This window comes from Vicia villosa, linkage group LG1, assembly GCF_029867415.1.
Source record: "Vicia villosa cultivar HV-30 ecotype Madison, WI linkage group LG1, Vvil1.0, whole genome shotgun sequence".
Classification (NCBI taxonomy): Eukaryota; Viridiplantae; Streptophyta; class Magnoliopsida; order Fabales; family Fabaceae; genus Vicia; species Vicia villosa.
The window spans coordinates 67,755,286-67,778,865 of NC_081180.1; the positions used below are offsets into that span (position 1 = coordinate 67,755,286).

General features: G+C 30.8%; 1 protein-coding gene across 1 annotated transcript; it reads left to right on the plus strand.

Moving 5' to 3' along the window:
- Positions 1-785: 785 nt before the first annotated feature.
- LOC131608537 (salicylate carboxymethyltransferase-like) lies at positions 786-3,245 on the plus strand. The gene is made up of 4 exons (XM_058880193.1): positions 786-1,001; positions 1,240-1,644; positions 1,729-1,983; positions 2,678-3,245. Exons 1-4 carry the CDS (start codon positions 927-929, stop codon positions 3,053-3,055), a joined length of 1,113 nt encoding a protein of 370 aa, XP_058736176.1. The 5' UTR covers positions 786-926; the 3' UTR covers positions 3,056-3,245.
- Positions 3,246-23,580: the final 20,335 nt, after the last annotated feature.

Below are 23,580 nucleotides of genomic sequence, written 5' to 3' on the forward strand. Positions count from 1 at the left end.
ATACAGGGACCATCTTTCCTTATGAGTTGTTCCTTTCAACTGTACTTCCATTCAATGAATAAACTAGCAAAATAATTCTTCACATTTTGAACACATGATTAAATTTGGGCTAAGAGAAATGACTCCATTGAAATATTGAATGATGAAAAGAACTTGCGAGGAAAAAATATCATATATATGTGGACAAACTTTCCTCAGGACCCACTTAAGATGAATCACATGTAGTCTATGTTGTTTCACGTTTCAGATGTCTAGAATTGATTCTGGATGTCTAGAATTGATTTTGACGTGTTTGGTTGATCTCGAGCAAAATTGATTTTGTTTTTTAGAATTGATTCTACCTGAACCTAGGATTTGTAACTTTTGATCAAACGTGATTTTTAAATGTGATTTTTACACTAAATTTTATTGTTCAATTCACTTTTGCAAAAAAATTTCCAAACATAAATTACTTTACATTTAACTCACTTTTATCCAAAATTAATTTTACATAATCAATTTATTCAAAATCAATTTTTTCACCTCAAAACCAAAAACGCGCGTACTAGTAAATAGTATTCGTAAAAATTGAGGAATACTCCCTCCGTCCCAAATTATAAGAGAAAATCTCTTTTTAGATTCATTGAAAAATTAATGTACCTGGTCTATATATAGACCAGATACATTAATTATTCAATGAATCTAAAAAGTAATTTTCTTTTATAATTTGGGATAGAGGGAGTATACAATAACACTGTAAAAAAAGGAAAATAATAATATCCACGAAAAACTTCTATGTTCGTGGAAACACAAGAAAAACGATTTTTGTTTGTATCCTTCACACATCTATATATACATGAGTATGGTATGGTTCTAATTAAATACATAGAAACACAAATAAAAAAAACAAAAGACTGAGAAAGAGTGAAGGAAAAAAAAATACAAAAATGAATGTATCACAGGTATTGCACATGAATGGAGGTGTTGGAGAAGCAAGCTATTCAAACAACTCCTTTGTTCAGGTATATATGAACTCAATTTTTTTCATCCAATAGTTTAATAGTTAACAACTGAACTGAATTAATGAAACCAGAGCTGTTTGTAAGACGGATTATTGCATATGATCTAAAATTTATTATAGTTTAATTATAGCTAAATAAAATCTCATAAAATATTTATCACTGAAAAATTTATATTTAAGTTATTAATCATTTTATGAATGGTAAAATAAATGTATATTAATCATTTTTGTATTTACAGCAACATGTAATTTCTTTGACAAAGTCCATCAGAGAAGAAGCCATAACTAGTCTCTATTGTAGTACATCTCCAAGAACCCTAGCAATTGCAGACTTAGGTTGTTCTTCTGGACCAAACACTTTGTTGGTGGTATCAGAATTTATCAAGGTTGTGGAAAAGCTTTGTCGCGTGTCGAATCATGAATCTCCCGAATATATGATCTTCTTGAATGATTTATCGGGTAACGACTTCAACAACATCTTTAGATCTCTTGATAGCTTCAAAGAGAAACTGCGCGGCGAAATGGAGCATGAAATGGGACCTTGCTATATCTCTGGAGTTCCTGGTTCTTTCTATGGCAGAGTTTTTCCTAAACAAAGCTTGCATTTGGTTCATTCCTCTTACAGTCTTATGTGGCTTTCTAAGGTTTAATTGCTTAACTTTTCGATCTAATACAAAATTTATCCTAGTAAAGAATTTTTACATTTTTGTTTATGGATGATTTTTTAGGTTCCTGAGAATGTAAACAACAATAAAGGCAACATTTACATGGCTAGTACAAGCCCTGCAAATGTTCTTACTGCATACTACAACCAATTTCAAAGAGATTTTTCGAAATTTCTGAAGTGTCGTGCAGTGGAAGTGGTTGAAGGAGGTCGCATGATTCTAACATTTTTAGGAAGAAAAAGTAATAATATGTGTAGCAAAGAGTGTTGCTACATTTGGGAGCTTATGGCTATGGCTCTTAATGACATGGTCTTGGAGGTAAATGTGACATCTAAAATATTAGAAAATATATATTGTAGTTGTTGTCAAGATTTTAAATAAAAGTATGTTTCTGCGATTTCGTTCCGTATAAATGTTGTGTTACTCATTATAGCTGTAACGGTATAAAATAATTATATTTCTTTTTTACAGTCCGGTCCTGTGAGGAGCAATATTCTTTACAGCATAGGCCCGGCCATGTGCACGAGCAATATGCTCGACAGCACATGCCCCAAATTTTTTTAAAAAAAAAATCAATTTTTAATATTAAAATTAATAAATACAAAATATTATAAAAAATTCATTAAATAAAAAAATGCTATAAAAAATATTCAATACAACTAAAAAAAGAGATTTACCAAAGTCAAAATAATTATAATTAAATCTTTTTTTATGTGTCATTTTTGATTATTTTGATTATATTTTTTTTAAAAAAATTATACCCATTTTTTAAATTAAAATGGGCCTTTGTTTGATTGGGCTAGCCCTGCTTTTTCATCGTATAAACAGTAAATAACAATTAACAATATCAATATCAACACTTTTCGATACTGTTTTTGTTTTGCCAATGGTCTTTTTTGCATTAACGGAAACTTGATTACAGTTTAAAATCTAATAGTTTCTTAAACATGATTTTTTCACACAATAAGATTATTTCTAGTTTAATATGAATTTTTTTGTGTGTGTGTATTAGGGAATCATAAAAGAAGAGCAACTTGATACCTTCAACATCCCTCAATACACTCCATCTCCATCAGAAGTGAAATTGGAGGTTCTCAAAGAAGGATCATTTAATGTCGATCAATTGGAAGTTTCTGAAGTGAATTGGAATGTTCTTGATGAATGGAATGCTCTTGCATGTGAATCTCATTCGTCTGAATCACTCAATGATGGTGCATACAATGTTACACAATGCATGAGAGCTGTTTCTGAACCTATGCTAATTAACCACTTTGGAGAATCTATTATTGAAGATCTTTTTAATCGCTATCAAGAAATTTTGATTGATAGGATGTCCAAGGAGAAAACTAAGTTTGTCAATGTCACCATATCATTGACTAGAAAACCATAAGGAAAAAATTATTTAGGGTTTAGTTACATAATTATCCCAAAAAATATTTACATAGTTTATAGGTACATCACAATAATAATCATATATTATCCCACTAAGTGACGTAAGTGAAACCGGCTGCATGATTTATAATTTGCTTTGTTTGTCAATTTGATAATTAGCTATAAAATGTAGTAGTGATTAAAATAAACTAGGAGTACTGTATTCAATATATGCTACTACCTAATCATATGTCATGTTTGTCCTACAGTGTCTTTCTTAAGCGTGACTTTTTACAAACATAACATTTTGTTTTACTTTCGAGGGACCACTATTCAAATATGTGTTCAAATTTAAGTTCAATACAAGAAAATTGTTCATGAATCGTAGGTCGAAAGTGGACGCTAACAGGCATAAAACAAATGTTAGAGATATATTAGCGCTAATTCAACATCACCGTCGGGGTGGACACCTCCAAACTTGATGTTAAATTTAACGTTCAAATGACGCTATTTTGCTTTCGTTCTAAGAAATGTTAACGTGACACTGTAATAAACGCAACTAGCATCAACTTTAAAAATAATGCTACTAGAGTGTTGATTTTTAATAGTTTTGTGAAATAGTGTTTGGTGAGGCCGACATTAATCTTAAAAGTTTAATATAACACACTGGCGCTTTTACTTTTAAGTGTAATTCATTTTTTTAAGTATCGGTTGTAGCAGAAGCTAAATTTTAACTTCTAATTATGACTGACACTAAGTTTAAAGGCATTTCCATTTTTAGTATCGAGTGTGTTTGGATGAGGTAATTAGAAATTTTAAAGGAATTTAAAATTCAAAGCAATTCAAATGATTCAATTGAAATCCATTCATTTTAAATTATTTTGTTTGGATGAAGTATTAAGGTGATTCATTGTTAAATTTTTGGGGTCATTTTTTATAAAATATAATTTTTTGGACCAACTTAAAAAAATTGAAAAGTAGGGACCAAATTGCAATTTTCAAAAATTTGAAGGACCAAATTATAAATATTAAAAATTATTAAGGACCAATTTGCAATTTTTTGAAAATTTTTGGGGTCAATTTTATAATTTTGGAAAATATGAGGACCCATTTGTAAAATTTGATGAAATAATAATAACAAATACATTCTATGGAACATGAGAGGAATTTCAAATTATTTGGTTTTTGGTGTCATTTCAAAATGATTAAATTTAACTTAGATGAAATACTCCATAAATTTCCATCATTTTAACAATTCTTCATTTTTGTATCCAAACAATGGATTTTGGTCAAATCATTTTAAATTCCCTCAAAAAATTACTTTCCCTCATTAAAATGCTCCATCCAAACACACTCTTAGTCTACAAATTTGTTTTTCATTATGTTTTAAAATTTGTTTTTTCTACCTGTTTTTCAAAACTTTCTTAACAAATAGAATCGCATTACATTGCCCATTTTCTCAATTAATTATTTCACTTGGGGATCAAATAAATTCACATTGCATTCATTATCCCAAAAAATAAGTTTAATGTCTTACAAACATCCCACAAAATAAGATAATGTCTATACAATAATTATCCAACAAAAAAACATAACTGTCTACAACCATACTAATCCATCAAAAGAAAGATTAGCATCAATTAAAACATAAAATTCCATCAAAACAAGCATTTAGTATGTCTACCATCTAATCCATCAAAATAAGATCCATCACTAATCTTCATCTTCAATTGTCGATTGATCATAAAATTCATCGTCATAATGAGGATAAGAACTATGAACAACATCGGAAGAACAATACTCCAAAGCCAACCAGCTTCGCTGAAATTCTTCCAACTTATTTTCTAAGGTCGATGTTTCACATGTGCGTTTGTGGTGAAAATCATGTTATCCAGATTTTTTTCACAATTTTCTAGCATATTTATTTTGGTAAATAAGAATAAAATCTTTCATTTATTTCACCTTGAAGTCAAGGAAATAAGTAAGCTCGCCAACCATGCTCATCTAAAATTCAGTCTGCATTTTTTGAGCAAAAAGATCTACCATTTGCCTAATATCATTCCAAACACTATTCCATCAAAATATATTCGAGCTATCAAAAGATTTCCATCATCCATCTTCACAAAAACAATTTATTAATTCATCCACAAATATAACCATAGCAAGAAATATTATGAGTCACACATTCCAAGTTCTAAGAGTACGTTTAAGACCATAAAGAGTCATTCTAAATTTTTAGACATGACTAAGAAGACATGGATAAATAAACCCCTTATGCTGTTGAACATAGACTTACTCATTTAAGTACACATTAAGAAAAACATTTTTTATATCCATCTGGTAGAGTTTAATCTAAAGGAAACAAGACGAAATAATAATCATATAGCTTTTAGATTAGCAACTAGAATAAAGGTTTCACCGAAGTCACCCGTTTGGATCTGAATGTAACTTTGAGCCACAAGACGAGCTTTATTTTTACTAACATATCAAATCTCATTAGACTTATTCTAGTAAATTCATTAAGTGCTAATGACATTTGCTAAATTAGGTGTATGAACAATCTCACATCCTTCATTTCTCTCAAACTAAATAAACTCTTCCTACATAAAAGTGATCCTAAAATCATCATTGAGGGCTTCTCTCACATTCTTGAATTCAATTTTAGTGATAAAACACATATTAGATTCATCTCTATATTGTTAACAAGCTATTCTCTTCATGTAGTGACTCTTTCACCCAAATTTCTTATGCTCTTGTCGATAGGATGATTATTCTTGACCCTTGACGACATTTCTTTTGTTTTAGCACCAATATTCTCATCATCACATAAATCACCATCCTCTTCAAAAGACTACAAATTTTTCTCCATATTGTCTGGAACATTTTCTTGTCATTTTTCTAGTGAGACCAAAATATTTATCTTAGTCAGCGATCACTTTAGACTACTTGTCACTAACAATAACATTTAGGGTGACAAAAAAAAAACAATAACATTTAGGGATTTCATAATTATTTTTTATGGTTTTTAAATGCTCAATAAGCCGGACTATTAATGGAATAGTCAAGAAAAATGTCTCCATTAGTCTTTGGATCAAATTTACTTCTCTTTTCACGGTTAATAAGAATATATCATGTACTTCCAAATACATGGAAATATTTCACATTGGGGTTCCTCCCATTCCATATTTCCAAATGAGTTACAGTGGTACCCGAGTAAATTGTTTCTCGGTTGTGAATATGAGAGACAATATTCATTGCTTTTGTCCAAAAATGATATTGTAGCTGTTTCGTGTGAATCATAACTCTTTCCATTTCTTGCAAGGTATAGTTTTTCATCTTAAAAATATTCTTTTGCTGAGGTGTGATAGGGTCAGAGAACTCTTGAGAAATCCCTTACATTTTACAAAAATAAGAGAAACTAGAGTTCTCACATTCTCTGTCATGACCGCTTTGAATGCAAATTCTCTTGTCAATATATTCCCTCTTACCACACTATAGACAAAGAAAAATAAGTTTAAAAAACAGCTAAGGTTTGAGACTTCTCAAAAATAAACTCAACCTAGATATATCTTCTGTAGTCATCAAAACACACAAAAACAAATATTTTTCCTCCAAGACTCTCAATTTGCATGGGTACAATAAGATACATATAAATAAATTCAAGAACAAGAACAGTGGTAACATAGTGCATCACCTTGTGAGATAAGTGAGTTTACTTTTCCAACCTAATATTCTCCACAAATTTTCCCTTCTTTGATCTTGATATCAGGCATGTTAAAAATAGCCTTTTCATAAATAATGCTCCTCATACTAAGATTCAAATGGCCATGCTTCTTGTGCCACGTCTCAGTTTCTTCAACTTTAGAAATTAGATTGTATTGAAGATGATCCCAACATAGGGTGACCACATGTAACAATTGAAAGTAAATCTAGTATCCGTCATAATTTAAGTGAGTTGTTTGTCTTTTACAGTGATTTATTAATTCTCTTGTAAAATTGACATTTAATTCCTAATCACAAAGTTGGCTAATACCGACCCTTTCCAACAATTTTCCTTTAGCACCATCATCAAAATTAAAATAGTTGTTGAAATAAGGTTTGGTATTCTTTAGATAGTTTCTTACACCAATCATGTGTCTATAACAACATATGATAAAGTACTAGTCTTCTCTTGGTTAAACTCTAAGAGATGTGCAAGCAATGTTGACTTGATGCTTCTTCTTGACATGCCATAGTTGCTAAGGATAAGCGTGAGACTTCATACTCCGTTGTTGATATATTTGACTTTGATGAATATTTAACCCATACAATCTATAGTGGAAAGGAAGAATGTGACTATGTCAACCAAAATATTGACATACCTAATGAGGCATATTTACAAGAGATCTGACTACACATTAGTATTTTAGTAATAATATGTGGCAGGTTGGTGAGAAATTATACAAGGCATCTTGATTTTCACTTTTTGGGTAGGAACAACAAACATATTATTTTGGATGAATGGGTGCCTTTATATCCGAGTTCTTTCATATTCTTTATAGGTTTACCAACAAATAAAATAGAAGTATTATAAACTCCAAATTTCAACATTGCACGCACATTTGGCCATTCCTTCAAGTTCAAAATTGAGATATCTAACTTCTTTCTTTATTTCAGTAATTGTAAGCATGCGTATAGTTTTTTTTGGAAGATGATTTTCAATTCTTTCCTTATTCTTCCCAATCACTTGAGATTCTTCAATCCACTTCAAATAGAGAATTTTATAGGATTTGGCAAGAATATCATGAGATGGCTCATCTTCATCACTTATAGTCCCATTAGTATTAGGAAAAACATTAGCACCATGAAAATCAATATTAGAAATCTCTTTAGTATGTGTAGTAAATGCTATAACACTACTTGTCTGGTTAGATTCATTTCCTTTGTCAGACTCATCATTCCAAAAAGGTGACATTGTAGCTTTTTACTTGTTTTTTTCAAACAATTAGGAGGCTCATCTTGAATATTCCCTAATCCTTCACATTCATGCCATTGGATCCCCTTTGATCAGTTAAGAAAAATAGAGTTTTGTCTTTCACCATCTCTTCCTACACGTTAAAAGTTATCACTTCTTGGAGTCTGTTGTTGATTGTCTTTGACATTGGATGATACATTGTTCCAAGATCTTCAATAAAGTCTTCTCATAACTTGGCTAAAATTATTTGGAAGCATAGAAATATATTCAATAATAATTTCATCAGTGGCATTGGATACCTAGTCTCTGTGATCAACAATATTGTCTTTGAATGCCACTCCTTGACTCTTATTCTCAAGTTTGTCATCATTAGCCATCTCAAATGTGAGCAAGGAACCAAACAATTCATCAACCTTCATCGTGGAAACATTTCCTCAATGGTTGTAACCTTCATGTCAAACTTCTTCAATTGAGATATCAGAATCTTTCTCACAAACTTCTCTTCTGACATCTTTTCAAAAAGACTAATATTGAACTCAAGAGTAGTTTCCTCCTCAAGCATCTTAATGCACTATTAGAAAATTCGATTTTAGTGACCAATTTAGTGACCGAAAATTTTTGGTCACTTTAGTGACAGAGTTAGCCACCAAAATTTGATATTCATGAGTCAATTTAAGAGGTCACTAAATCGGTCACTAAAATAAATAGGCCACTGATTTAGAGACCAAAATTTTGTAATCGAAATTTTGGTCACTAATATTGTTTGCTTTCTTTCTCTATTTTTAATCATCTTTATTATGTTACTATTTCCTTTACATCTTTTTAAAGATTTTAATTCTCTTCCAATTTTTAATTTTTACTAAAGTTTTCATAGTTTTTATTATTTTAACATATAATATATATATATATATATATATATATATATATATATATATATATATATATATATATATATATATATATATATATATATATTTAAATATAAAATATAACAATAGATGTTAAATGGTGTTGTGACAAGTTCTTATTAAAATATGCTGAGGTCACAAGTTTGATTCCTAAGTAACACAACTTTTTATTTTAATATTTAATAATATATATAGTATTTATTATTCTTTTTAAAATTTTATTTATTTATTTTTTATATCATTAATAAATAGTTAATTTTCTTATATAAAATCAATTATACTCTTAAAATCTGTAAAAATGTTATCATAAAAAATGGATGAAATATATTATAATAGCTTTTTAACTATATTGAACTATGTATATAGTTTTATTATTTTGTATATAGATAGGATGTATATAACCAGCTGAGGTGACAGCTTTAGATTGGTTTATACCCCTTGTATATATAGTTGATGTATAGCCACTCATTCATTAATGAAGATAACAGATATTTTGTTTTTTTTCTTCTTCTCCAATGAGCTCATTTACGATTCTGTTATGCAACTCTTGTGCATATTGTATGAGATGCACCATTATCAACATGGTATCAAAGCTTACAAAGCTCTGGTAGCCATTATCTTTCTCTGTTTTCCTTCTTTTTCGTCACGATTCGTTTTCTCTCTTTTCATCGTGAACCTTTCTTTTTCTTCTTTCTAGAATCTTTTTCAATGGCGAACCAGAGTTATGCCGACTTTGCAACGAACTCTGCAAATCCTTACTACCTTCATCCAAATGAAAATCCAACTCTTGTTCTTGTTACTCCACCGTTGAATGATAAGAACTATCATATTTGGGCACGTTCGATGCAGATTGCTCTAATCTCCAAGAACAAGGATAAGTTCATTGATGGAACCCTAACCAAACCTCCTGTTTCAGATCTTCTATATGCTCCATGGATCAGGTGCAATACCATGGTGCTTGCGTGGATTCAACGTTCTATATCCGAGTCGAATGCAAAATGCGTTTTATGGATCGACAGTGCCGCAGGAGTTTGGAAGAATTTGCAGATTCGGTTCTCTCACGGCGACATCTTCCGCATTTCTGACATTCAAGAGGATCTCTACAAGTTCCGTCAAGGTACTCTCGACGTATCTAACTATTTCACTCAGTTGAAAGTTATGTGGGATGAGTTAGAGAACTATAGAACGATTCCGTTTTGTTCTTGCGCAATTCAGTGTTCTTGTGGTGTTGTTGCATCAATCAAGAAATATAGAGAGCAAGATTATGTTATCTGTTTTTTGAAGGCATTATCTAAAAAATTTGCTCATTCAAAGTCACAGATTATGATGATGAATCCTCTGCCTGATATCAACTATGCTTTTTCACTTGTAATTCAACAAGAAAGAGAGATGCATAGTTCCATCTCTGTTGATATTGCTGCTAACATCAATGAGGAAGTCACTGCCTTATAGGTTCAATCTCATGAAGGATCTTCCACTACCAAACATACTAACACCAAATTCAGAGGCAAGAATCAAGGGCATCCCAGTTCAAAAGGTCACAACAGGGTTTGTACACACTGTGGAAGGACAAATCATACGATAGAAACTTGCTTTCAAAAGCATGGATATCCACCAGGTTTTAATTCAGGCAAGGGCAAGAGCAAAGCACAGACACCTGCAACAACTAATAATGCCGTAGAAACCTCTCCTCAAGGTACAATTTCTCCTGCGTTTGGATTCATTCAAGAGCAGTATAACAGTCTCATGGCTTTGCTTCAACAGTAAAAAACCACTCCCACAGTTCATTCAGTTTCCACCTCTCCTTTTGCTATGCAGTCTCAAGCATCTAATGTGAATGGTAAGAATCCTAATCACTGGATTTTAGACACTGGTGCTACTGATCACTTTTCCTTTAATCTTTCATCCTTTATTGATTATAAGACAATAGTTCCTATCCCTGTTAGTCTTCCCAATGGATCACAAATTGTTGCTTCCATTTCTGGTACTGTTGCCATCTCTCCCTCATTAACTTTACATAATGTTCTCTACATCCCTAGCTTTCATGTCAACCTTATCTCTATTGCAAAATTGGTAGATAGCAATGACTGTTATGTCCAATTTAATGCTAATACCTGTCATGTTGTGCATAATCATTCCAAGGAAATGATTGGTACAGCTAACTTGCACAGAGGACTTTATGTTCTTGACTCCACTGCTCACAAATCCTTCTCTTGCTTTTAATTCATGTAATCTCTGGCATTTAAGATTAGGCCATCTATCCAATATAGGTTTACAAGCTGTTTCCAAAGTTTTTCCTTTCATTCATTGTAATAATGATAATGTACCTTGTGACTCTTGTCACTTTGCTAAACAAAGAAAACTTCCCTTTCCTAATAGCATTTCCAATTCTTCTGCTCCTTTTAATATTCTGCATGCTGACTTATGGGGGCCTTTATCCACTGTTTCTACTTTGGGACATAGATATTTTCTCACCCTTGTTGATGACTATAGTAGACATACTTGGGTTATGTTCCTTAAAACTAAAGATCAAACTAAAAACAGCCTTATCAACTTTATAGCATACATAGAAAACCAATTCCATACCACATTAAAGTGTCTTAGATCGGACAATGGCACTGAGTTTCTAACTCTCTCTGATTATTTCCTTTCTAAAGGTATCATTCATCAAAAGACTTGTGTAGAAACACCCCTAACAAAATGGGTGTAGCGGGGAAAATCTGACATCGAAGCCATGGGATTGACTCGAATCAATATTCCGTTTTGAAATCGCCACCGCGCTTTATTTTTTCAAAGGAAAAGGGAAAAGAACGTAAAACCCAAAGTTTTGTTTTTTAAAAACAAGAAAGAGATCTCAGGTACGGGTGTTGATTATATGAGGGGAAGGTTTTAAGCACCCCTCATATCTGTGGTACTCCACAGGAACCTTTTTGAAAATCTGTGTCGTGTGTGCTAAAAAAGAGTTTGTTTTATTTTTAAAATAAGCTCGGCAAAGCGTTAAGCTTTGGGCCTACATACCTCCTTGGTGCAATGGAGAAGTCAGAGCTAATGTAGTTCCGCTTTTGGGAAAAACGTTTTTAAAACGAATAAACACTTTGTTGTCGTTAGAGAGAAATACTCAGCCATTGATCTTGAGCATGAGAACAAACAAGTTCTTTGCATCGCAAATGAAAGAAGGGCGCCAACTCGGATAAAATCAACGAGTATGCCACTAGCTCTCTCACGCGGAAAAGATCTCGTTGTTATCAATCAATTTCAAAATCGTGGGGTATAACCACTCGTTTCGACAATTAACGGTGTCTAAACTTTTGAAGAAAAGCCACTAAGGGCGAAAGATATTTTTAAGAAAAGAAAAAAAAGTTTTGAAAAGGTTTGCAAACATAAGAATATTTTGGAAAAAGGGAGAAGATTTTGAAAATTTAAGAATGGGAGGAGATGAAGAGGCTAACCTAATGCATAAAATAAAAGCTAAGGAAAGAAACGGTCTAACCGAATAAGAAGCCAACACTTGACATTAAGAGCCAAGGTAGTTTTCCCATCCTTTGGATTTATCAATACCAACACATTAACACTTGGGGATCCAGATGAACTTATTGTCTTAGCACCATTTTTCATTAAGAACATTAAGATTCCGACGTAAATCGGGCAGAGTAACGGCTGTTTTCGGGTAAAATCCTTATATCAATGCCTTGGAATTAACCATCAAGGGCTTTCAAGGAAATACCTGCACACATAAACATACAACAGAACAATGCCAGACAGACAGAACAATCACAGGATAGTAATAGAATGAGTCCAGAGGTACTAGGTCCATAAGTCCGAATCTCCAAAGTGCTAGGGATAGTAACCGATAGTCCAAAGAGAGCCTTATGTATTTTTTAGATTTTGGTTATTTATTAGTGTTTTAGCGAAAAAATAAAGTATGGTCCAAGTGGACAAAAGAAAAATAACAGAAGCATAAACATATGTCCAAGTGGACAAAGAGAAAATGACGGAAAGTAAATATGATGAAATGATAAAGCAAAACGATAAAGCGAGAAATATAAAGAGCGGTAATATAAAGAGCGGTATAGTAAAGGTGCGAAAATTAAAGTTAGTTGTCAAGTGTTAAAGATAACCATCTTGAAACTTGTCAAGTATGTTATCAAAGTTAGTAGGAAGATCTATGGTGAGTGAATGATGTACTCGGATTTAAATTCAATGGGGTTTATCAGAAGCTTGATAGAATCATAGCGACTACACGATAAAAACCTCCACAAGTCTTAAATCAACCGCATACAATTCTCTTCCATGTTTGATCTTTTTTTATTCGGGACACGAAATATTGCGCTATGTTAAGCAGATCGCCAAGTGATTTATGTAGAAATCACCCTACAACGAGGCCGGTCAAAACTTTATGTGCTAATGCATGCGAGAAGAACGATATGTAGATCGCCTTCCGAAAGCAATACCGCACGAAAAGAAAATAGGTAACGATCTAGTCTTTACTAAGAATCCATAAGAATTCTCAAAGTATTAAGACTTTCATCGATCAAAAGAAAAAAAGGAGAAGGAGAAGATAAAATGCATAAAGATAATCAACTCACACTATCATTAATATCATTCATCTAATATTATGGATTTGGTTCTTTCAAACCTATCAACATCCTAGATCCAATGATATTAATGAAATGGAGGAAGAAGAATAAAATTCACAAAAGATAATCAACTCACACTATCATTAATATCATTCATCTAATATTATGGATTAGGTCATTTCAAACCTATCAACATCCTAGATCCAATGATATTAATGAAGTGGAGGAAGTAGGAAGCCAAAACAAGCATAAAAAAGGCAAAAAAACACATTCTGCCTTACTGGAAATCGATTTACCTCTGTAGGAAATCGATTTCCTGAGTGCAGAGTTCAGTTTTGGGCGCAGAAAACAGAGTGGAAATCGATTTCCCTCTGTAGGAAATCGATTTCCTGCGCACAGTTTTCAAAAAAACAGCATTATGAACTTTGAAACTTGATTTAGGCAAACATACAAACACCTTATGATCACATATCCATAGGAGCACGAATTTTCCATCAAATCACCATCAAATAGCACCAATATAGCATCAAAGATGCATTGAACACAAGCAACAAAGATCTACATCTTAGAATTGAGAAATTTACCAATTCTTGAATTAAAGTGTTGAAGTAGCTTCAAGAACAAGCACAAAGTGTAGATCCTTCAAGTATGGATATGAACAATCAAAGAAAAGAGTGAAATGTAGGAGGCTTAGTTCAAAATTAGCAAGATTCAATGTGAACCTTACTAATCTTATGAAAATGAACTTTGGGTGAGGGTTTTGGAAAGGGTGAGAAATGAATTTGCAAGCAATTTTTTGGCTCTCCAAGCTTGAGAAATGAGAGAGTAGAGGGCTCTATTTATAGAGTTGGAGCAAGAGTAGTGGCAAATTGGTCTTTTTGTGTTTGGTGATTAACTTGTGTTTAATTGGTGATTAAAGTGGCAATTAAATGGTAAAAAGTGGTAAAATGGGGTTAAAGAGGGTTTAATGAATGAGTTAATTTTGATGAGGTGGAAAATTGATAAAATGATCAAATAAAAAATGTGCCAAAATGATGTCAAGCTTCCCTCTTATATTTTTTTGAATTTTGCGCACAGGAAATCGATTTCCCACAGGGGTAAATCGATTTCCATCTTCAAATTTTCAAAAATTATTTTCTTGCACTGTTTTGATTTTTGCCCGATCTTTCACCTGTAAAATATAAACAAAAGAGACAAAACATATATTTTTGATTTTTTTTTTGTTAGTATAAACAAATAAAAGGTTATAAATGCTCGATAATTCCCCTCAGAGATAATCACAGTATCAAAGATAAAGCTTCACAATGGTGCTCTTGATTGATGATTGAATGCAATTGATGTATGATCTTAGGGTCAAAAATTGGGGTATGACAATGGGGTAGTGGAAAGGAAACACCAGCACATTCTTAATGTGGCTAGGTCCTTATTTTTTCATTCCAACCTCCCTTTAAACTTGTGGACCTTTTGCATTCAACATGATGTTCACATTATTAACAGGCTCCCAACTCCTTTACTTCAGTCTAAGTGCCCCTATGAAGTCTTGTTTAATCAACCTCCTTCTCTTATTCATCTTAAAGTCTTTGGTTGTTTATGCTATGCTACCTCTCTTCAAGCTCATAGAGCTAAGTTTGACTCTAGAGCAAGGAAAGCCATATTCATTGGATATAGGGAGGGCACCAAGGGTTATATTTTGTATGACCTTCACAACCACACCATTTTCATCTCAAGGAATGTTGTTTTCTATGAAAACACTTTTCCTTTCAAACCTAAACCTGTTACCTCCACCAATATATCCACAAGCCCCTCACCAAGTCAAAACCTTGATGATCCTCCAATTTTTCTGCCAAATAATCAGTCTAGCATTGATGTTTCTTTTTCTCCTGATGTGTCCACATCTAATGACAATCCTCATTATCCCTTTGACATGAACCATCTCAGTCCTGATCCCACTCCTTCTCATTCTGATGGTTCCAGTCCTAGTACCAACACTTCTCCCAACACATCTGTACCTGAATCTCCTTCCAACTCTTCTCCTAGTCATAATTCTGACTCTTTGCCTATACATAGTACACCTAGTCACATCTCTGACTCTATCCCTATGCTTGGTACTGATTCTGCCCATAGTTCAGAGCAACCCACATCTTTACCCAATGGATCCCGTCCTAATGGTTTAATCCCTCAGTCCTCTACTGAAAATACTAGTATGCCCTTAAGACAGTCCTCTAGATCCTCTAACCCTCCTCATTACTTAAGAGACTATCGTTGTTACTCCTCTACTTCTAATAATATTATCTATCAGCCTCTCTATCCTCTTTCTTCTGTCCTCACTTATGATAACTGTTCCTCATCATATAAGCATTTTTGTTTTTCCATTTCTTCTAACATTGAACCAAAATCTTATACTCAAGCCATTAAACATGACTGTTGGAAACAAGCCATGGAGGCTGAGTTACTTGCTCTTGCAGAGAACCATACATGGGAGATTGTTGATCTTCCCCTAGGAAAGGTTCCTATAGGGTGTAGGTGGGTGTACAAAATCAAACATAAGGCAGATGGATCCATTGAGAGGTATAAGGCTAGGTTGGTGGCTAAGGGTTACACTCAAATGGAGGGCATTGACTACTTTGACACTTTCTCTCCTGTAGCTAAGATAACAACTGTGAGAGTTCTACTGTCTATTGCTGCAGTTAAGGGTTGGCATCTAGAACAGTTGGATGTTAACAATGCTTTTCTTCATGGTGATTTAAATGAAGAAGTCTACATGTCACTTCCTCTTGGTCTTTCTGCATCTGCCCCTTCCAAGGTATGCAAGCTTCAGAAATCTCTTTATGGCCTTAAACAGGCAAGCAGGCAGTGGTATTCTAAGCCTTCCACTTTTTTAATTTCCTTGGGTTACACTCAGTCCCAGGCTGATCACTCTCTCTATGTGAAATCTGTCCAAAACACTTTTACTGCATTACTTGTCTATGTAGATGACATTGTTATGGCAGGTAATTCTCTCGAGGAGATCCATCAAGTTAAGCACCTTCTTGATCAAAAGTTTAAAATTAAGGATCTTGGCAATCTGAGGTTCTTTTTAGGCTTTGAAATTGCAAGATCTACTAAAGGTATCTTCATGAACCAGAGGAAATACACCCTTGAGCTACTAGAAGATACAGGTTTCTTGGCAGCTAAGCCTTCTGCCATCCCTTTTGATCCCACCCTTAAGCTTTCTCCAACTGATGGAGATCCATTACCCGATCCTACTTCTTATAGAAGACTGCTTGGGAGGCTAATATATTTGACCAATACAAGGCCTGACATCTCATTTGCTGTGCAACATTTGAGTCAATTCGTTTCTAAGCCTCTTGTTCCACATTTTCAAGCAGCTACAAAGGTTTTGAGATTTTTGAAATCTTCCCCAGCCAAAGGTATTCTTTTCTCAGCTTCTAGCCCTCTAAAGCTATATGCCTTTGCTGATTCTGACTGGGCCAGATGCCCTACTACAAGGAAATCCATCACTGGCTTCTGTGTTGTTCTTGGTGAATCATTGATCTGCTGGAAATCCAAGAAGCAAAATATTGTGTCCCGATCTTCCACTGAAGTTGAATACAGAGCTTTAGCTTCCCTTACTTGTGAACTGCAATGGCTGCAATTCCTTTTCAATGATCTCATGATCAAGTTTACTCAACCTGCCTCTATATACTGTGATAGTAAGTCTGCAATTTATCTTGCCCACAATCCTGCATTCCATGAAAGAAGCAAGCACATCGAATTGGACTGTCATGTGGTTCGAGAGAAAATTGTTTCCAAGCTCGTCCATCTCCTTCCTGTCTCCACTACTGCTCAATTAGCCGATGTCTTCACCAAACCTTTACATTCACCGGCTTTTTCCTCTATCCTTTCCAAGTTGGGCCTGTGCAGTCTCCACAGTCCAACTTGAGGGGGCATATTGAACTATATTGAACTATGTATATAGTTTTATTATTTTGTATATAGATAGGATATATATATATATATATATATATATATATATATATATATATATATATATATATATATATATATATATATATATATATATATATATATATATATAACCAGCTGAGGTGGCAGCTTTAGATTGGTTTATACCTCTTGTATATATAGTTGATGTATAGCCACTCATTCATTAAAGAAGATAACAGATATTTTGTTTTCTTCTTCTTCTCCAATGAGCTCATTTACGATTCTGTTATGCAACTCTTGTGCATATTGTATGAGATCCACCATATTGTATGAGCTCATTTATTATTCTTTTTAAGATTTTATTTATTTATTTTTTATATCATTAATAAATAGTTAATTTTCTTAAAATATAAAATCAATTATACTCTTAAAATCTGTAAAAATGTTATCATAAAAAATGGATGAAATATATTATAATAGCTATTTTTATTATTATTGTTCTCTATGAAAAAATATTGTATTACAAATGTACAAAATGTTGTTTGGTAAGTCTAACATGCAGTTTTCATAACAGCAACAACAACCCTACATGTTTCATGGAATACTGAGAAAAATATTCATGGAATTAGCAAGGTGTGGTCGGGAGGGGTGGATCCAAACATTGGATATTGATATGGCAAAATATAAAAAGAATATAAATTAAATATATTAAAATTAAAAAATAATATTATTTAAAATAATATATATATTGTTTATCAAATATAAAAGATTAACAAATATAAGAATGAGAGAGAAGCTTGAGAGGAGATGTTAGTGTTTCAAAAATAGAATTATACCGACTAATCGAATTAGGAATTGGAATGGTCATCGGTCTAATTTTATTTTTTGATCGAATAAGCTATTAAATCAATAAGAGTCGGCTAGAACCGACCAAAGCTAGTAAAAATTGACGAACCGACAATTTTGAAAAATTTACGAATAAACTATAAAATTAAAATATAAGTAGAGTTTGTTCATAACTTATTTAAAACAACTTTTCCTCCTTAAAGTTAAATTTATTAGACACTGCACTTATGTTTCAATTAGACTCTGCTCAAAGTTTATTTTGATTTGTATTTTGTATTATTTTGTTATATATGATGATTATGTTTAGAATTTGAATTTATAAAACTATTATATCTTAAAATTTGTTAGGTGTATTGATTTTTTTAGATATTGAATTATCTGGTTTGATCGATTTAATAATTATATAGTTTTATCATACAGACTAATTTATTCAATTGAATTATCCAATTTATTCAATTGAATTATACTATTTAATATGGTTTAATCATGAGGTTAACCCAATAATATAGAAATTCTATCAATAAATCAATGATTCGTTCTCATCAATTTAATGATCGATCTAATTTTTAAAACATTAAAAAAAGAAAAAAATAATCTCTATATATATATATATATATATATATATATATATATATATATATATATATATATATATATATATATATATATATATATATATATATCTTAAAGGTAGTGCACTGTCAGTGTAAATTTTTTTACACGGTCAGTACATCACAACCCTTAAAAATAAATACTTTATATATGATTTAATGAAAAAGTCAAATGTTTACAAAAATTAACAATTTGGATTTTACTGACAGTGTAAAACTGCTTTACACTGTCGGTGTATTTTCATTAAATCCATATATATATATATATATATATATATATATATATATATATATATATATATATATATATATATATATATATATATATATATATATATATATATATATATATATATATATATATATAAGAAAAATAATTTTTTTTAGCCACAATATGACTGCATGTAGGTCCGCCCATGCCGTCAAGTGTATTATCACCATAAAAAATAAAGTAGTAGGATTTATTTTGAGAAAATATTTATAGTTTTAAAATAAGATTTAATTTAATTAATAAAAAAAATTAGATTTTTGAAGTGACTTATCAGGATGTAAAGAAAATGAAATAATAGACAAGAAAAATGCAACATTTCCAAAAGTAATGAAAACTATTTTGGGCATTTTTTATATTAAAAATTATCCCTAATTTTTTATTTCAACAATTTATATTCTCTTTATTAATAAATAAAGTTAACACATACTTTAAAAAATAAAAAGTGAAAACTTCAGTTTGTAGTTTAGTTATATATATATATATATATATATATATATATATATATATATATATATATATATATATATATATATATATATATATATATATATATATATATATATATATATATATGGGAGCGTATCCAGTGAGAACTAATATTTATGTGAGAAACGAGAACTATCAATACCGATTGTTTGATTTAATTAACGGCTATGATTTAAAAATTCCATATAAAGAACACTTTACTTGATTTTTTTTCTAGAATGGTTAATATTTTAAAGAAAATCATTTAAAGATATTCTTACCAAAAATATTTTTATTTGATTAAATTGTTATAAAAATATTGTGAAATATATTTATTATAATCAAAATGTATTTAGTATTTTTATTTTAAATTAAAATTCTCTAAGCTATATATATATTTTCAAGAATAAAAAAATACTAAAGAATAATGTAAACTTTAAAATAATAAGAAGTATAATTTTTTTAATAATTTTATTTGTATTTAAATTATATTCAATTAAAATTATATAATCTAATGTTTTTTAAAAAAATATTAGTTCTTACAAAATTAATATAATTTAAAAAAAAAATTAACGTTTAATTCTTACATTTAACATTTTTAAAACAATATAACAAGTCTTTCTTTTTAATACAAAACATGCTACCAAATATTTTAAAAACAATTTAATCATTGCAATGGAAATTAATAAGTAAAAATTTAACAATAATTATATACAACAATGAAAATTAAATTAACCCCTTTAGAACAATTTATTTACCTAAATAAATTATGAAAAAATATAATTCTATAAACTATATGAGATACAATTTTAGATAAGTTTTGTTTAAATTTAATTACAATCGGTATATATAATTTTAAATATTACACTTTTATATACTTTAATTAAATTGTGATTAAAATATTTGGTAGCATGTTTTGTGTTAAAAAGAAAAACTTGTTATATTGTTTTAAAAATGTTAAATGTAAGAATTAAATGTTAATTTTTTTTAATTATATTAATTTTGTAAGAACTAATATTTTTTTAAAAACATTAGATGATATAATTTTAATTGAATATAATTTAAATACAAATAAAATTATTTTAAAAAAATTATACTTCTTATTATTTTAAAGTTTACATTATTTTTTAGTATTTTTTTAGTCTTGAAAATGTATATATAGCTTAGAGAATTTTAATTTAAAATAAAAATACTAAATACATTTTGATTATAATAAATATGTTTCACAATATTTTTATAACAATTTAATCAAATAAAAATATTTTTGGAAAGATATCTTTAAATGATTTTCTTTAAAATATTAACCATTCTAGAAAAAAAAATCAAGTAAAGTGTTCTTTATATAGAATTTTTAAATCATAGCCGTTAATTAAATCAAACGATCGGTATTGATAGTTCTCGTTTCTCACATAAATATCAGTTCTCACTGGATACGCTCCCTATATATATATATATATATATATATATATATATATATATATATATATATATATATATATATATATATATATATAAGAAAAATAATTTTTTTTGAGCCACAATATGCCTGCATGTAGGTCCGCCCATGCCGTCAAGTGTATTATCACCATAAAAAATAAAGTAGTAGGATTTATTTTGAGAAAATATTTATAGTTTTAAAATAAGATTTAATTTAATTAATAAAAAAAATTAGATTTTTGAAGTGACTTATCAGGATGTAAAGAAAATGAAATAATAGACAAGAAAGATGCAACATTTCCAAAAGTAATGAAAACTATTTTGGGCATTTTTTATATTAAAAATTATCCCTAATTTTTTATTTCAACAATTTATATTCTCTTTATTAATAAATAAAGTTAACACATACTTTAAAAAATAAAAAGTGAAAACTTCAGTACTTTGTAGTTTAGTTATATATATATATATATATATATATATATATATATATATATATATATATATATATATATATATATATATATATATATATATATATATATATATATATATATATATATATATATATATATATATATTCAGTATTCAATTATATTAATATTATATTACATTTAAATTTTAATTATTTAAAATAAATTTAATTTCAATGAGTTTTACTTTTATTAAGACATCCAACAAAAGTTTTGATACCAATTTTTATATAAAAAACGTTTTGACGGGCAAGAGTTGTTGGTAGCTGATTAACTGATTTAGTTTTTCAAAAATATTATACAAATTAGATAAAAACAAAAAGACGGGCAAGGCCAAATCCACAAAAAGACCAAAGAGAGAAACTCTATTAAGCAAATTTAAAGTTGGATATTTCCAACTTGTTCAAAGTGATTTTCTTTCTAATAAAATTAGGAAGAGAGTTCCACCAAGTGAAACCATCAAGAGAGAGACCTATGTTAGCTAACTCGTCGGCACAATAATTTCCTTCTCTATAGGTGTGGGAGATCCTGAAATGCATGGATTTGGTGATAGCAATGCAGTTACACCATATGTTATGTAATGCCAAGGCACCATTAAAGGATTGGAGAAGGCAATGGTAGTAATACTTGAATCCGTTTCAATCCAAAGAGAGTTCCAACTATTATGTTTGGCATGCTTAATTGCCAAAATAATAGCCATAAGTTCAGCAAATAGAGAGTTCGGAATGCCAAGGTTTGAATCAAAACAACCCACACAGTCTCCAATGTTATCTCTGAATATTCCAACATAAGTAGAAAAACCAGGACTGCCTAAGGCTGAGCCATCTGTGTTGCACTTCAGCCAATGACCAAAAGGAGGACACCAAACTATTTCTATGATTTGAGGAGCTTTAGGATGATGAGTTTGAACATTAAAAGCTTTGAGATACTGAACTCAATGATGGAAGGACCAGTTGCAAGTTTGGTACTATTGCATGTCAGAGCAACATAAGCAATAATGGAAGAAAATATTGCATTATGACTTATTTGCTTTCCTTTGAATCTAAGATGATTCCTGCAGAACCATATGGCTTTGTAAATAGTAATCATAGCTGCAATGATGACCAGGGCACATTGAGGACTCCAACATTTTTTACCAATATTTAGAGAGGTGATTATAGAGGTAAAATCAATGGAATGGTTCAAGATATTTTGCAACCAGTTCCACAATTTTTTTGGCAATTTGGCAATTAACAAAGCGATGTCTAGAAGATTCAGAATCCTTGTTACACAAGGAACACATTGAGGGAATATGACATCCTCTTAAAACAAGATTCTTATCTGTTGGCATTTTCCTATGAATAATCCTCTAAATAAGTATTGAGTTGGAATGAGGAATGAATGGATTCTTGATAAGCTTGACCCAATGGTGAGTTTAATAGGATTTACAAGTGAATGAGTAGGCATTATGAAGAGAGAGCACACATGTGGTTAAGTGGTTCCAGATCAATTTGTCCTTTTTGGGTTCAATGGGAATGACTATGTTGTTTGTAAAATCATTGAGACAAGGAAATAAAGTTAGCCACTTCAAAGGTATATACCAGTGATTATTGAAAATGAAATATTCCACTTTTGCTTGAAGTTTAGAGCTCAAGTGCTGAGGCAGATTAAGATGATTCATCAAAATGCCTACCTCAGACCACTCATGAGTCCAAAAGTTGATTTTACATTCATAGCCTAAGAGCCATGAGGAGTTGGACAATAGAGTTTGAAAAGAGGATTTGATACCTGGCCAAATGGAGGAATAGTTATGGTACTTGATACAAGAGTTTCCTCTAATGATTTTGCTTCTAAGAAAAACTGCCCATTGATTATCAAGGTTGAACATGTTATGACATAGCTTCAACATGGATGCTTCATTTAGGTTAGAGAGAGATCTAAGCCCCAATCCACCACTAGCAGCAGGAGTGCAAATAGTTTTCCAAGAAACTATTACTAATTTCCTAGAGTTCAGGTATCCACTCCAAGCAAAATTTCTGAAGATAGTTTCCAGCTATTTCAACAGCAATTTATGCTAGGAGTAAATACTGATGGAATAA